The sequence below is a fragment of the Larimichthys crocea genome, chromosome X (assembly GCF_000972845.2).
Source record: "Larimichthys crocea isolate SSNF chromosome X, L_crocea_2.0, whole genome shotgun sequence".
Classification (NCBI taxonomy): Eukaryota; Metazoa; Chordata; class Actinopteri; family Sciaenidae; genus Larimichthys; species Larimichthys crocea.
In genome coordinates, this window is record NC_040020.1 from 10393145 (window position 1) to 10408344 (window position 15200).

Sequence of the window (15200 nt, forward strand, 5' to 3'; positions counted from 1 at the left end):
CTCATAAATCCTTTTTTTTCTATGTCGAAGAGTCTCATTGTTGAAATTATGTAACTAAAAGTTGCTTAGAAAAAGCATCACACCTACCCAGCAGATGTCAAACCTTTATAAAAGTAGAGAAGAAATGGAGAAATTCACACAGCTATGTTTTTACTATTCAAGCACATTGACTTGTGTGACCTCCAGGGGGAATGTCTCACACAAAACATCACAAAAACAACCTACAAAAAAGGGGTAGATCTCACAAAATCACTCACTAATAACCTCCTCCAAATACAGAAACCTGGTTGCCATTGAGTGGAGTTGTTTGGTTACTTCCCATCACTGGTTCCAGTGTGGGTAACCAGCGGCTGTCTGCAGTTTCCATCCCAGTCCTCTGGGGCGCAGCGGCGCGCTTTAACGCGTTTGGCAAGTTCCCACTCGCAGAAGAAGAAGACGCCGGCGGAGAGACAAGAGGAAGAAAATGACAGGGCGCGCAAAAAGAAAACCCAGATCCACTCAGGTAATCTCTCAGACTGTGCACCTCCTCTGTCGGCCTGCACAGGTGTCTGCGTGTAGCCGTGTTTGGGCGGGCAGGTGAGCTGCGTGCTGCCGCTCGGGTTAAACGCTGCAGGGCTGAAGTGTTTGGCACGGTCACACGACAACATGGCAGCAGCTCTGCAGACGGTTACGCACAGCAGCTGCAGCTGCAGCAGCTCGGTCACTGCGTCCATCACCGGACACACACCCGGGTATCACAGCAGCAGCAGCGGCTGTGTGTGAGTGTCTGAGCTCGGTGACGTTCATAGTCTGGGTGTGTGCTGATTTTAAATTGGTGGTTTGATGCACAAAGGCCATAAATCAAGTTAACAAAGGTTTCATGTTTATTATTTACCTTATACACCTCTCTGCTGCGGGCATTAAAACAACATGCATGCAGCAAATCTACATATTATTGTTTACACTGTCTTAGAAATGTGGATGGCTGATTTAATACATTTTATAGGCAGGGCTTTGTGATGCTGTTGAGTTTGTGTTCACCTAAAAGGTAAAAATGTATTTTATTTATCATTTCAGGCAAAAATGTACACACCATATTAACATTCCTTGACATGCAGACTCACTATCTGTCTCTTAAAATGTGAAATCCTGAGACAAGAAGGCAGAATTGCAGAGAAAACAAGAATAAAGAGTAAATAAATAAATAAAAATAAGATGTGGCAGTGTTCATCTGTCACCATAAATACTAAACGACATGTTGTACATGCATGTACCTGCACAGACACACACCTTTAAACTAAAGATAATAAGAATAAGAATATAATAATAATAATGCATGGTGGTGTGTTCAGCTGTCCAAGTCTTTCCTTTTTGTTTTTGTTACCATTACAGAGTCAAAATCTTCAATTAACAGTAAAGTTCTTAACAAAAATACTTGATTACATTCAGGACTGGTAGCAGGTACATCTCCTTGTTTAAAGTATCAAAGTTCTGAACACGCATCAAAGTTTAAAGTGGATTTGATCATTTCAGCCTCTGCAGCCTCTGGCGAATGAGTTTTCTTTTAGTCAGACACATACATTTGTCCTCCTCCTTTTTCTCTTCACCAGTTCCCAAAGCTTCAACGTGTTGTGTTTATTCTTAATCTGCATTCTTTAGTCCATGTTGAGAAATGACCTGCACGTATCGAACTTCAATCTGAGCCCATCTTGTTTCAACATCTTCACCAGGGCCCTCAGTCGAGCTGCCGTTAGTAAATTTAGACCCAGTCCAGAACAGCGTTGTGTTGTGTCACGTGTTTTTGTCTGATATTTTAAATGTGCATCCACGCACAGATGGTAATAATACTTACAGTAATATGTTCATTTAGATTGTTTCTGTTTTACCAAGTAGGAGATTAGGCAGTGCAGGCATAAGATGTCTCAGTATAATCCAGCACAGTTCACTTTATTGGCAACCTTGTGTTTTAACTTTTCCTACAATACATTTCTTTAGGAGTCGGGTAAAGGCAACGGGGAGTTGAAGAAAGCCCGTCCTGATGAGTCCAAAGCCGCGCCGTCGTCGCAGGTGGATTCAGCTCGGCGTGATGAGATCATGCAACTGTATAAGCTTCAAATGCCAGAAGATCTGTACCACTTCTGGGACTTCTGCAAGGAGCTCTGCCCCGACAGCCCCTGTGGTACGCTGTGTGCACTAACGCTGTATCTTGTTACAGTAATACTGATAGGACAGAAGATGCATCTGACGTTTAATCAATTTTTCTGTCTGTAGACGTAGAGACAGCGGGATGGACTTATACTTAGCCAGTGGAAAATTGGGATGGGTGGGCTGCATGCACAAAGTAGACTACTCGTGAAAATCCACAGACGCAGCCCAACGTTTGAGGAAACCTGCTGACACAAGTGTCTTTGTTAGATATTGCCTTTATGTTTGTTTTGAGCAGATTTAAAGTGCTGCCAGTTAATGAAGCATTGCTGTTACACACACCATGTGAACAGGAACGAACTGCTAATGAACATGTAGCCTTGTAAAAGCCAAAGGAATACATCCTGATTACAAGGTCCCAAAGTGACATCTGCATCTTCTGCTCAAGCATTTGAGTGATATATTTACGTCAGTTAATTTCTGTATCGATATATGAATTTAATTCATCTTAATCTGTGCAGGTGCACTGAAAGACACGCTGGGTTTGCAGCTGGTTGGTCCTTTTGAAATTCTGGCAGGAGCTCACAAAAAGTCCAAGAACCCTCAGCCCAACTTCCACCTGCACTGGAGGTTTTTCTACGACCCACCAGAGTTTCAGACCGTCCTCCTGGGGAGCGAGGACAGTCAGCATCACATTGGCTACTACAGGTAAAGAACACACAACTGATCCAGATGCTTTTATTTAAGTGCTGTAGCTCCCACTGCTGTGTGGTAACTGTCCACATGTGTCATTCTGATTGATTTATTTTTTTTTTTAGAGATACTCCAGACTCCCTTCCTTCGTTTGTCGGGGAAAATGAAGCCAAGAAAGGCTACGCTATTACACAGATGGGGGATAACGTGTTCGCTGCTGTCCTGTGAGTGCTAACCACCTCACATATTCTTGTTTATGATAATCTGCCTTATTGTATGTGTCCAATATGACTTACCGTTGATTCCCTTCGACATCAGCCTGTATCTCTTGAAGAGGAGGAAAGAGAGAGGTGGCAAGAAAGCAGCGGGAGAGGCTCTGGAAAGCTTGGAGGCACAGCTGAGAGACCGGGCAGAGACGCTGGGCTTGTCTCTAGAGCAGAAGACCAAAGGCATGAAGCAGAGGGACAAGAAGGTAAACACTGGCGTTCTCTTTAGTATATTTCAGGACTGCAAATTCTGACATCAGAACATAATATGAAACCTCTTGTCGCACCATAGGTGGTCACCAAGACGTTCCACGGTGCCGGCATCGTTGTACCCGTAGACAAGAATGATGTAGGATACAGAGAACTACCAGAAACAGATGGTGAGATTATATACAGTGTATATAGTAATGCTTGATATTTATGGAAAGTTCGTCTCGTCCCGATTGATCTATTGATATATCATTGGTTCACTGTGATCTAGACGGCATTCTGAAAAATGAGACCACTATTTATGTTGAATAAGTTATTCAACATGTTTTTAGGTCCAGCTATATAGAATCTATGAGTAATGATTTGAACATCTGATCTGAATATCCAGCCGGTCTCAAAAAGATCTGCAAGGCAATCGCCGAAGCCCGGAATGACGAGGAGCGCGTCAAAGCCTTCGGACCTCTCCAGGAGATGATCACGTTTGTTCAGTTCGCCAACGACGAGTGTGACTACGGCATGGGCTACGAGCTGGGAATAGACCTCTTCTGTTACGGATCCCATGTGAGTGTCATAAAGTGGTTTCATCACACCCACTGTTCCTCTGCTGCGTGACCGCTCTGTTAACTGTGCCGTGCAAAAACAAATATTCAGACATTGTGATATGATTAATTTCTCGTATGCTAATCTCAGATTGTTGTTTGTGTTGTCAGTCCCGCACAGTGCTCCCTCTGTGTCGTATTAGACGTTGTCGAAACACTCATTACAAAGTATCGCCTAATAGCTCTGTTGTTGTTTCCCTACCCAGGGGTTAGCACCCCTCCAGTGAATCACAAGATAAATCTGAAGTGCGGCAAAGTGGGATTTAATGGAAATATTCTGCCACACAGATTTGTATCCATTTTTGGGCTTTACAAGCCAAAACATTTGGGTAGCAGCCCTTTAGGCCACGAGTTTCACTAAGTGAAAGAAATGCTTCATTAATGTTTGCTTTCCTGACTCCTCTCCAGTATTTCCACAAGGTGGTCAAGCAGCTCCTGCCCATGGCCTACAGCTTGCTGAAAAGGAATTTGTTTGGGGAGATTGTGGAGGCCCACCTCTCGAGCCGCAGCCATGACGACCTGGACCAACTCTCCGCACAATGAATTACAAAAAAACAAAAACAAAAAAAAAAACTTCAGTTCTAGCTTTTCTCTCCACCATTTGTCCTTGTCTTCTGTTGTCTGTCATTGTTAATGTTTCTTGGTGGTTTTGGTGCTGCTGTCATTGATTCACTTCAATGATATTTTGTTTGTACAAGTTAGATGTTTAATAAAGTATTTTTATATATTTACCCATCCACTTTTTGTATCCGAGGTGATCATGATGAATCCTTAATTAAAATTTTTGATTCAGACGATCAAGGCAGGATGTTTTACACCTGCCATAATAGGCAGCCTTATGAAACGTGTATTGTGCTTTGAGTGTGATACCTTGCAGCGTAAACAGAGGGCAGTGTTGCTTATATATTTTTGAAAAAGAGCATCATCACATGTGTTTGTGAAAGACATCCACCACACGGCTGAGTCATCATGTCCTGAGGTACGGATAAACGCAGCAGTCATTCACACTGATGGAGTAAAACGTCCTATATGTAGATTTAAGAATTTATTTCTAGGTTGATGCTTTATGAAAAAGGAAAATTGCAGTGCCCAGGAAATATTGAATTTCCAGGAATATGACTTCATTAGCTTGTCTCACACATTTGATGCTGCCTCACAAGTACAGTGCACAGAACTCTGCATAGGTGGCCCCACATCTTAATGAAACAACTTTATTTAGAAAAATCCACCAATCATAGCGTCAGTAGGTCTTCTAGCTTTAATTTGACATCAGCCTCTTTAGGTTAAAAGACAGAGATGCATGATTACATAATCACTGAGAAACCAGTTGAAACTGTATGAAATAAGTAAGGGGGCGCAGTAAATGAGTAAACTGTCTGGTCAGTTTCCTGCTTTACCTGGTTGATTATTCAGCGCCTGTTAAAGAAGTTTCTCTGGACTAGTAGAAGAGTGACTAAAGACTGAGATTGTTGCTTTCTGTTGCACTCTGTAATTTATTCAGCGAGTTCCCCTCATTAAAGTCTTATTTCTTATGTGGTCACACACCATTCCCTATGTAAACCTTAAGTCTTCTTACCTATTATCTAGCAGCAGACTGGGTCATTAAATGTATTTTTGTGATCGCACAGATGTCTGCTACAGTAATAAAATGTTTGCCCGAGGTGCAACACAGACTTCCATAGCATTTCCTCTCAAATGAAAGTATAATGTAGCTCAGTTTCTACAATAACAAGTCATTCTCTGTGACCTTTAACAGAACAGCAATGAAGGAATCTGGTTCTCAAATTGTGTGTCTTGATGTTATAATTAGTTTAGAAAATTCAAGTGTTACAGCAGCACATAAACCTATAAAAGACCTTTGCTGATACAGATTGGACAACCTTACACCAGACCTATTACTGTACATGTTCAAAATCTAACATTACAGTAGGAGAAGGTTCAGAGTGGTCATTGCTGATGAGGCCAACCACTATGAAATTGCTTTTAGACACAGTTTCTGTAGCTCATACAGCCTTATCATTACACCTGTGTGTTTTTATCTTCGTCGCAGGTCACACACTCTAAAGTGGCAAAGGTTTCTTCCAGGTTTCCTGAAGCTCAGGGTCTCAGGCAGACATCTGGCATCAGGTTATGTTTCATACATGAAGCAACCTTTGGTCTACACTTATTCCCACATGTTCATCCTTCACTCTGACATTTTTAAGAAAAGCTAAATAAACATCAATATCTGACTCTGACTCCAACGTCAGCGTCCCTCTGAAGACTCCAACAGTGGCAGGTTTGTTGTCTTCCCCAACATGATTTCTTACACCTTCTCCATTTCTGCCTGCTCTTCTCCAGCTCCGCCTGTTTGTGTCTGACATTCTTATTGATTTTTCCCCCTGTCATCTTCCATTAAATTTGCAGCTCAGTGAAGACGCACAGGCCAAGGTGGTGGGCGTAAGAATACTAAAAGGGAGATTACATTATCTAAGCCTGGCCCAGTGTGCCTGCATGGGCTTCAATGAAGTTTGTGTGTGGGCAATGTTTGCAGTTTTCATTGGATCATGGGACATCATGATGGACCACACTGTGAACTTCACTGCCTGATGCTGCTGCAGAAGCACTGAGGGTGGAGGGGCTACAAGAAGCATAACAGGAGCACACTACAGCCTCACGGTGCATTCAAGTACCATCGGTTACATGTGGTGTGGTCACAATATGTTTTTATTATGGGAATCATATGGAGCAGGTTTCTCTGTGCTAGTAGGGGATGATATTCTTATTTTTATTTATTTATTATACATTATATTTATTTATTATTTAATTTAATTTAATTATTGTTTTAATTGGTGTAATATCAGAGAGTAAATATGACAATTAATATAAACCAACCAATCATAACAGTCTACGTCAGTACGTACAGATCATATTTCAGTCAGATAATTGCACTTAATAATTCCAGATTGATCATCCTAATTAAGGTGTGTTTGTGAAATTCCCGACTGTCCCTGAAAGCAGCATTGATCCTGCGGAGTTTCGGGGCAGCGCATCTGAAAAGCGCGTTCACGTGTCCACACACACATACACCGCACACACAAGCGCGCGCAAGCCATAGAGCAACACACACACACACACACACACGCGGGGAGCATCCCTGAGCTGGGCTGAGGAGGGGAGCGCTCGTTTGGGTTTAACAATCCGGATCCAGAGCCACAGTTATTTATATCTGAATCACGCCTAATAACAGACTGTGTGCAAACACCGCAGGATGATCCCGGGCCCAGCCGAGCCTTCTGGATTCTGAGGCCCGCACTGACATCCACCTTGCACCGGGAGAGGACCCCTCGCCTCCAGCAGCTGCAGCAGTTCAGCCTCCCCGAGGCAGAATGTCAAGTAGCGCCGAAGAAAGTCAGTCCAGGGGCGGCGGCTCCCAGTGTGACTTGAAAATGGCCTCATCGAGCAACACGTCCCCGGAGGGTGGACCTCCACAACCGCTGCACCAGAACCGTATACGGCAGGTGGGTGTCCGTCCGTCCGCTGCTCTCGAGTCTGCATTGACCGGCCCAGCCAGTCATCCGTGCCCGAACCTGCTGCTGATGCTGCGGGCTGAGCGGGGAAAGGCGTTGCCGTGTGTGTGTGTGTGTGTGTGTGCGTCTTTGGGCACGTCGGCACCGGTGATGTGACAGAATCTCTCTGATTTTAAATTATGTTAAATTAAATAAATTGTGTTTTTTTTATTTTTAAATTAGCTGCTGGAGATAATCTGTTTCCATATGTGATATTGCCAGAACAGGCCGATTTGTTGCCTGTGTTGCCGTCACAATAAACAGCAGCAGACTCAGGCTGCAGTGAGCAATGTTTACAACTTCACATCAATCACTGGAGCTTTTCTGTTGACCATGCTGGGCTCCAGCGGTCAGAGTCTTCCACCATAAACATGACACATAATAATGTGTCTCTTTTATTCTAATAGGTGGTCTGTGCTCGGTTTATCTTCAGCATAATGCAATGTTAGATAAATACTGTGCACTATCTCTGAAGCCACTCTTGGGCTGGGCTGCTGTGACAATAAGTCATTCTGTCCTAGTGTGGACTGAAATACTAAGATTACCCTGCAGCTTCTCCCTCCTCTCTTATTCAACCTGCAAAACAACAAAGCTCGTGTCATCTGTTTTCAGACATGAAAGGCGTAAACTTGAGAACGAATGTCAAGTTTTTTACCGTCCACGTCTGATCGTGTAACGTGAGTGTTTCTCTGTTCAGTGAAAGTGAGTCAGGAGATGGTAGACGGCTGTTTCCTGTCTCAGTGCACTCTCTCAGGCTAATGTGATTTCAGTAATGGACTGTAGTGCTACACACACACACACACACTTAAGTTCTTTTAGGGTGGGGCTCATTGAGCTCACATACTTGAATGCAATCAGGAGTTTTTGCATCATCGGCATAGAAATGAATCTATTTTGCAGAGCGAATCGGAATAATTGTGTCCTTTTGTTGAGAGAAGATGAGCAAATTAGTCAATTAACCAGTGTGTGTGTGTGTGTGTTTATCTTGATGCTCTTTAATGATGAGAGGTCAAAAGTTTAGGTTGGAAGCTTGTGCCGTTTACTGACATCTGTATCCACATGTGTGCAGATCTTAGAGGATCTCCCGAGTACACATCAGTCTGTTACATCAGCTGAGCATGGATAAACACTTCTCCTAAGCAGCTTTCGACACAGAAGCACAGTTTCACTGTTTACCTCTCAAGTGAAAGCGTCCACATTCTCTGTGGAAACTCCTTTCTCCAGCTAAAGTGGGTTATGTGCTGGTAACTGATGATCGCTTCGACCTGATCACAAATAAACCCCCACAGTGTTTTCCCTTCACGCCGACTCACTCAAGAGTTTTCAGGAGAGTAGATGTGTTCCTTTTGATCCGCTGTGAAGATGCAGAGTAGTTTTGGATAGATGAAGGTACAAACCTGTTCAGGTATGAGGCTATCTGAGGCACCTGGGTGGTGCAGGAGGAAGAATCATTCACCACTGCAGAGATCCATGTTTAGCCCCCTCGCAGCAGTGCCTCCGACTTGGCCCCATATGATCGATCACAAGTGGCAGTGGTGATGAATGATCATGTCCTCGCCGCAGCACCATCTTTTTATCTACACCCTGCCCCCCAAACAAGAGTGTGACTTTGAGTTCGTGAGGCCTAAACTGCAGGTAGAATTGGACACTAACATATGAGAGGGGTATCACTCAATAATGCCCTTTGGTTATAGCATTGTTTACATCCACCAGGTTGAAGCTGGGTGGGGCATAGCATTGTTTACATCCACCAGGTTGAAGCTGGGTGGGGCTCTGCTGGGAGTTATGGGAGATCACTAAACTCCATTGTACAGAGCAACCATAAAAAGAGATGGAGCATGGGTGGAGCTGAATGAAGCCTGGCTGCTGAAACCAGCCACCTGTAACAACACCTACCTGTCAGTCAAAGCATCCACACTAATAATCCTGCATAACTTTAAGCCTTAATATAATGTGAACAGGTGAGTTGTATATAAATTCACCCTCAGTACAGTTGTCATGAACGGGGAAATTAGCTACAGAGACCAAAACTGTTTTTTGTACCAGGCTGTAAACATGTTTATTTCTGATGTGAAGTTGGACATTTGAACATGGGGACTTATGGAGACTGATTTGTTGTGGAGCCAGCCTCAGGTGGACGTTTGATTGCTTCAGGTTTTGGCGCTTTGACGTTGGCTTCACTTCACAGCTATGGAGGTTGCTGCTTGGTCCTGACAAGAGGTCTGATCAGGCGATTGGCGTGAAAGGCCTTTAAAGCTGACAGACACAGCTCTGACATAATATTGGCATGTTAGCCCACATTTGAAGAGCAAAGAGCAACTTTATTTCGAGACGGAGCTCTGGTGAAAAATATCTGTGTGGTCAGCTCTGTAGATAGTTTGACCTTCTTCACCAGGTAGTTGCTACTTTGTCTGACTGCAGTTTGGTGCAGGTGCTTTCATCGGAGAGAAAACATGCCATGCTGCTGCTGCTGCTGCTGCTGGAATTGGGGTTGATGAAAGCAGCGATGCTGAAGTAAATGAGAAAGCACAGCGATGAGCCAACAGGCTTGAAAGCTACAGAGTTGTGTGAGAATCCTCTGTGGGTTCATCACTGCGCTCATTCCACATCACGTACAGTCATTGGGTTTTTTTTAGGGAATGGTTAAATCTGCTTTATTCTAGTGTGTATTTTGATGCAGATATTTGAATATGTCTTGGTGTCTCAGGATAACACATTGTTTCTAGGAAACAGTCAAATAGTCAAATGTTGATCTCCTATAGTATCCTACAGTGTTGACACAGAACTACCACCATGCAATACCTCGCAATCTAAAAATAGCTCTATGGCGATGCTACTCGAGGTTAAGTGAAAAACAATGTTTTCTGTGATTCACTTAAAGCCGGTGGAAGCTCCGTGACAGAGATTAAGTGTGAAAGATGAACTAATAGGAAAAACCTCAAGCTAATAAAACTTGATATCGAGACAGAGCTCACGTACAGAAATAACAGATTAACGTTTGCGAGACAGAAGCGACAAAGGGACACGATGTGATGTGAAGACAGGTCTAAAAATACAGCCCGTCTCTGGTGTAACTGTCCGGGGAGGAAAATAGCTTCTTCCTCGCCAAGTGGCTCGTGTGTCCAATGCCTCTGCGCTCGCTGAACCTTTGTCACCGGGCGTTTACTCGTCGCTGCTCTGGTGCTGAGCGACCACGTCTTCTGTCTGAACAATACAGAGACTGCGTCATACTTTGTCAAACCTCTGCCTGTGGGTGAATAGTGGATACTTAAGAGCTCGGTTTACAGAGATCAATTCAGGACTGATGCAGTCTGATATTGATAATTGAAATCTTAGATGAGACATGGCTTCAACTCTCGGAGACGAGATCAGGACTTTTGTTTACCTCCAAACACAAATGTCTTGTCTTATATGTCGACATAAATGATGTTTAGGATGAGACAACTTAACCTTGTGATCACTTTTCAAGCATCATCCTCTCTTTCCCTTCGTTCTACAGCTCTTCATGCACCATTCCTTTTGCCAGCTTCCTATCCATCTCTTCCTCCTTCAGAGCCTCACTGCCTTAAAATGAGACTCTTTACCCTAGTTTCCTCCTCGTCTTCATGACTGTCATTCTTATCCATCAGCTCATTTCCCTCCAAAATGCCGCTCCCTCTCCCTTCGCCCCCGTCTGCTCCACCATCCTCCTCCACCCCTAGTCCGCTACACTAAGATCCTGATGTGCCAGGAGGTCAGGTTTCACTGCAGCCTTTGACATTTCCATCTCACCACTCTGCCTCCCCCCTATCTGTCTATCTCTTTCTCCTCCACTGGGAGTGGTATGATGGGATTCTGCAGGAAGGGAGTCCTAATGGAGCCATGGCCTTCATTACATTACCTCTGAACAACTACAGTCACACACACACACATGCACGCCCATACAGCTATAGCATGAGGTCCAATAGGAATATCTGGCCAGCTGGGGTCTTCAGAGAGTATATGAGCATGCACACACACCCAAACAAACTCAGCATTACTTAGCTGTATTTACCAGAGCTGTTAGAGCACTTGTCTGGTTATAAGTGCTTACAGAGAAACCTGGGAGACCGCAAGTGAACCGCTCCAGTACCTCGACTGAGGGTTACCAGAAGCCATTAAGAATTAATTAATATTTGTTTTCTTGGAGATACCTGCATTGTTGTGTTCTGTAGTCAGGCATGATTCAGCAAGATGTGTCCGCCCAGTGCTCTGTCCCGCTCCCTATATACGATCAGCATAATCAGCTTTGACAAAACAGACCCCACCGAAGTTTGTTGTCAGTGTGCAGCCTTTGTTTTTTAATATAATCTCTCCTTTGAATGGGACCTTAAGTGCAGTCATGTTACTGTATGAACATCATAAATGATGCAACATCAAGTATAGTTACCCAGGGCTGCAACCAGTGATTATTATCATTATCTGTCATAATCAGTTATTTTCAAATCATCATTTAATCTATCAAATATCAGAAAATCATTAAATGGTCTCTTGCATGTTTTTAGTCAGAGTCAGACGAGAGATTGAAGATTGTAAAACTGAAACGATTTTTGATAACTGATTAGAGTTTGTGCTTGAAAAATGACACAAATATTAAAACATTCACTAGTTCTTGCTTCTCGAGTGCGAGGACGTGTGAATATTTACATAAGGGATCTGGTTTTGGTTGGACAAAGCTTTTGGGTTTTGGTATAACTCATGATGGGCAAAATTGGCATTACTTTCTTTTAATTTAACTGACAAAATAATCCGCAGATTAATCAATATATGTTAGTTGCGAGTACTGTAGATTGCATGTTTTGTAGAAACAAGTTTTACAAGCATGCATATCCCCACAAGCTGTAACCATACAAAGTTTGGTACAACTCAGGGACTTCAATGATTGATTAACTATCAAATCTGTTGTTTTTCTTGCCAAATGACTCCTCAAATAATTGAAATCTAATCATTTCAGCACTATTCTTATTGTCTTTAGGGCTGCATATATCAATTATTTTCATAATCATTTAATTCACAGATAGTTTTCATTGATTTCATTAATTAGAATATTGTCTCAGATTCCCACAGCTCAAAGTGATGTCTTGTTTTGTTCAATCAACAATCCTAAACCCAAAAATACTCAATGTACAGTGATATACAATAGAGGGAAGCAGCATGCCTCATATCGAAGGAGCTGGAACCATCATATTCTTGGAATTTCTGCTTTAAAAAGTAAATCAAATGATGATTTAATTATCAAAACAGTTGATTATCGATTATCAATAGACTAACCGGCTAATCGGCGACTAGTCTCAGCTCTGGTTCTGAACCGGGTCTACTGCACTGTCCAAAGCTGACCTGCAGAACTGACTCACGAATATTCACATCCCACTCGTGGGGGAAATTTTACCTCAGACGGTGACCATGTTTGGCATGATACTCCTCCAGATATCAAGGAGCCACTTCGTCGACCAGCTCTGATGCAACATACAAGCAACAGTCATGCGATGGTTATCTATGGGCTTCGTATGAGTTTCCATACAGTGTAATGGTGATAGGGTGGTGAGAAAAGCGCAGGTATTCCTGTCCCGGATCCAACATCCATATAGACCGTCAGCATTTCTATATTTGGGTACAAACGGCATCCTGACACTCATGTACTGTCCTTCTTGGTTGTCATGGTACCTCATAACTAGTTGGGGTGGCCTAGTTATATCTGACACCATCTCCCACTGGCCTATTTTTCCCCCGATGGATGTTTTAAGGGCGAGATAGCATCATTTGATGAGTCATAGTTCGTCATCGTCAAGCTTTTCTCGTTTAGGTAAAAGGCCGTTGATCAGAGAGAGTCGAGACAAGACAAAGTCAAAGAGTGACAAAGACAGGAGAGTGCATAATGCACAGAGATGCATGCATTAACTGGCCACAGATGTGGGATTTAAAGATTGATATGCTCCCTCAAGGAAGGGGTGATATCAGATGCATCCTTTGCTGGTCGTGCTCTATGGAAGGCAGGTGTTTTTGGACTGGAGGCAGTGGGAGGCATTTAGATGTCAATTATTCATTAAGGCCTCATAACTGTGTTTCCCGTCAGAAAGACAGAGAGAGAAGCGGGGCGTGGCCGGTGATCAATGGACTTCTCAGAAGCTGAACTCACAACACCTTCATGTAAATGTGCTCTTTCACTTTCCCTTAACCTTCCTGCACTCCACTCCTCCTCCTCTCTCTCCATCCGCTCTGAGAATGTTTGAGCTGAGTAAGTGAAGGTTTTCTCACAGGGGAACACATCAAAGCTCTGCACACTGCACGCAGGCACAGATCAAATGGACACACACACACACACACACACACACACACACATATATTCTGGTGAAAAACTGATTTTGCCACATGCTGAGGAAGATGCTGTGATGCAATTTTGAACTCCTGCAGTTGGGCGGTCAGACTCATCGCGCTTGGTTTTAGTCCAGAACTGAAGTGAACGTAAATGTACTTACACATCTGTTTAATTCAGTTTGAATCCTTTCCCTCTCTTTTTATTTTTAATTGCCAGCCCGGTTATTTCTCTCTCTCTCTCTCTCTCTCTCTCTCTCTCTTTCTGCCAGCGTCACTCAGCATTCCTCGTACTGGCCGCCGCCAATTTTAGGTCACACGCTTCATTATTCATCGTACGTTCAACTCGGAGGTGAAATCAGTTTCTGCCTCAGCAACCTTTGTCATCTGACGCTGGATGAGATCAGCTACCAGATGGAAACACATTCTGCTAATATGTAAGCGATGGCAGCACATAAACTGTGAGTCAGAGTGGTAAAAACAGAAAATGTGTCTGTCTGCCATGAAACTCTGTGCAACATTTGTGGGCCGTGGCTTCTCTGTGTGCAGTCCAGAGGTGAAGATCGGTCAGATTTCAAGATGTTGTACGCAAATTACCATTTGGAGAAAGTGTTGCCAAAGTTTCTTCTGGAGAATTCAGTTTTCTCTCACATTTTCTGGCAAATCTCAAACTCCATCTTTTCACTTACTTCATCTTAGCTCTAGAGTAACTAATGAGGGCAATTAATGTCTTAATGGGCAGATGAGTCATTGTGTTGCACTCTTCTGAACCCATGACCTGCTTTTTTCACAGTACGTTACACAGTACGGTATCTCAAGTGCCCCATGCCAGGATATTGATATATATAATATAGCTTGTGCAGTAGGACTGCAGGACTGGAATATGGCCGTTTATTTTCCAGAGGACTCCAAGACTCTCTCTCTCTCTCTCTTTCTCTTTCTCTCTCTCTCATTTCATTAACGGGAACGACAAACTGACGTCATGTGCTCCCCGGGGGGAGACTTGGGCAGCACTTCAAAAAGGGAAAAAAAAGGAAAGGCAAAGCCGTAAATTAATTTGACGGCCATTTTCAAGGCAAGAGGATTTCAAAACCAACCCTCCTGTATCCTGGAGAAGCAGTGGATATTGGTTATGGTTGCAGGCATTGCATTTTTACTGATAGCTTTTAGATATAACACCTCATAAACCCCCCTCCGTCAGCTGAATAATGAAATTCTAAAAAAAAAAATTCAGTTGCTTGCTCTGCGTTTCTTTTCCCACATCCATTATTCTTATGGTTTGTTTTGGAAACAGGATGCTGAAGGCTGCAACCAAATGAAGCAAAAAGCTGCATGCAGTCAGTTCATGTAGTGCTGCTGTCTGCCTGCAGGGCTGCTGCTCTGTGGAATCAAGAGGCTCGTATATAAACTGTGTTTTGGAGGTGGTGCTG

The 15200-nt window shown here is 43.3% G+C and overlaps 2 protein-coding genes across 2 annotated transcripts in view; both read left to right on the plus strand.

Annotated features, from left to right (window-relative positions):
- The first annotated feature begins 358 nt into the window (after positions 1–358).
- On the plus strand, positions 359–4632 carry hpf1 (histone PARylation factor 1). The gene is made up of 8 exons (XM_019256367.2): positions 359–502; positions 1975–2158; positions 2646–2832; positions 2943–3041; positions 3136–3289; positions 3376–3463; positions 3682–3854; positions 4301–4632. Exons 1-8 carry the CDS (start codon positions 464–466, stop codon positions 4433–4435), a joined length of 1059 nt encoding a protein of 352 aa, XP_019111912.1. The 5' UTR covers positions 359–463; the 3' UTR covers positions 4436–4632.
- Positions 4633–6909: 2277 nt separating this feature from the next.
- Positions 6910–15200, plus strand: part of ank2a (ankyrin 2a, neuronal) — a 72232-nt gene continuing 63941 nt past the window's right edge. The window contains exon 1 of the mRNA XM_019256384.2: positions 6910–7392. Coding sequence (XP_019111929.2) covers positions 7261–7392 — 132 coding nt within the window. The 5' untranslated portion in view covers positions 6910–7260. The remainder of the gene's footprint in view (positions 7393–15200) is intronic.

What these genes read in the sequence shown, in the direction of transcription:
- hpf1 (XM_019256367.2), top strand. Translation starts at nt 464, where the DNA reads ATGACAGGGCGCGCAAAAAGAAAACCCAGATCCACTCAG. An exon ending in AACGTGTTCGCTGCTGTCCT is followed by an intron (nt 3,042 to 3,135) that starts GTGAGTGCTAAC and finishes CTTCGACATCAG; the next exon opens with CCTGTATCTCTTGAAGAGGA. An exon ending in TGAAGCAGAGGGACAAGAAG is followed by an intron (nt 3,290 to 3,375) that starts GTAAACACTGGC and finishes GTCGCACCATAG; the next exon opens with GTGGTCACCAAGACGTTCCA.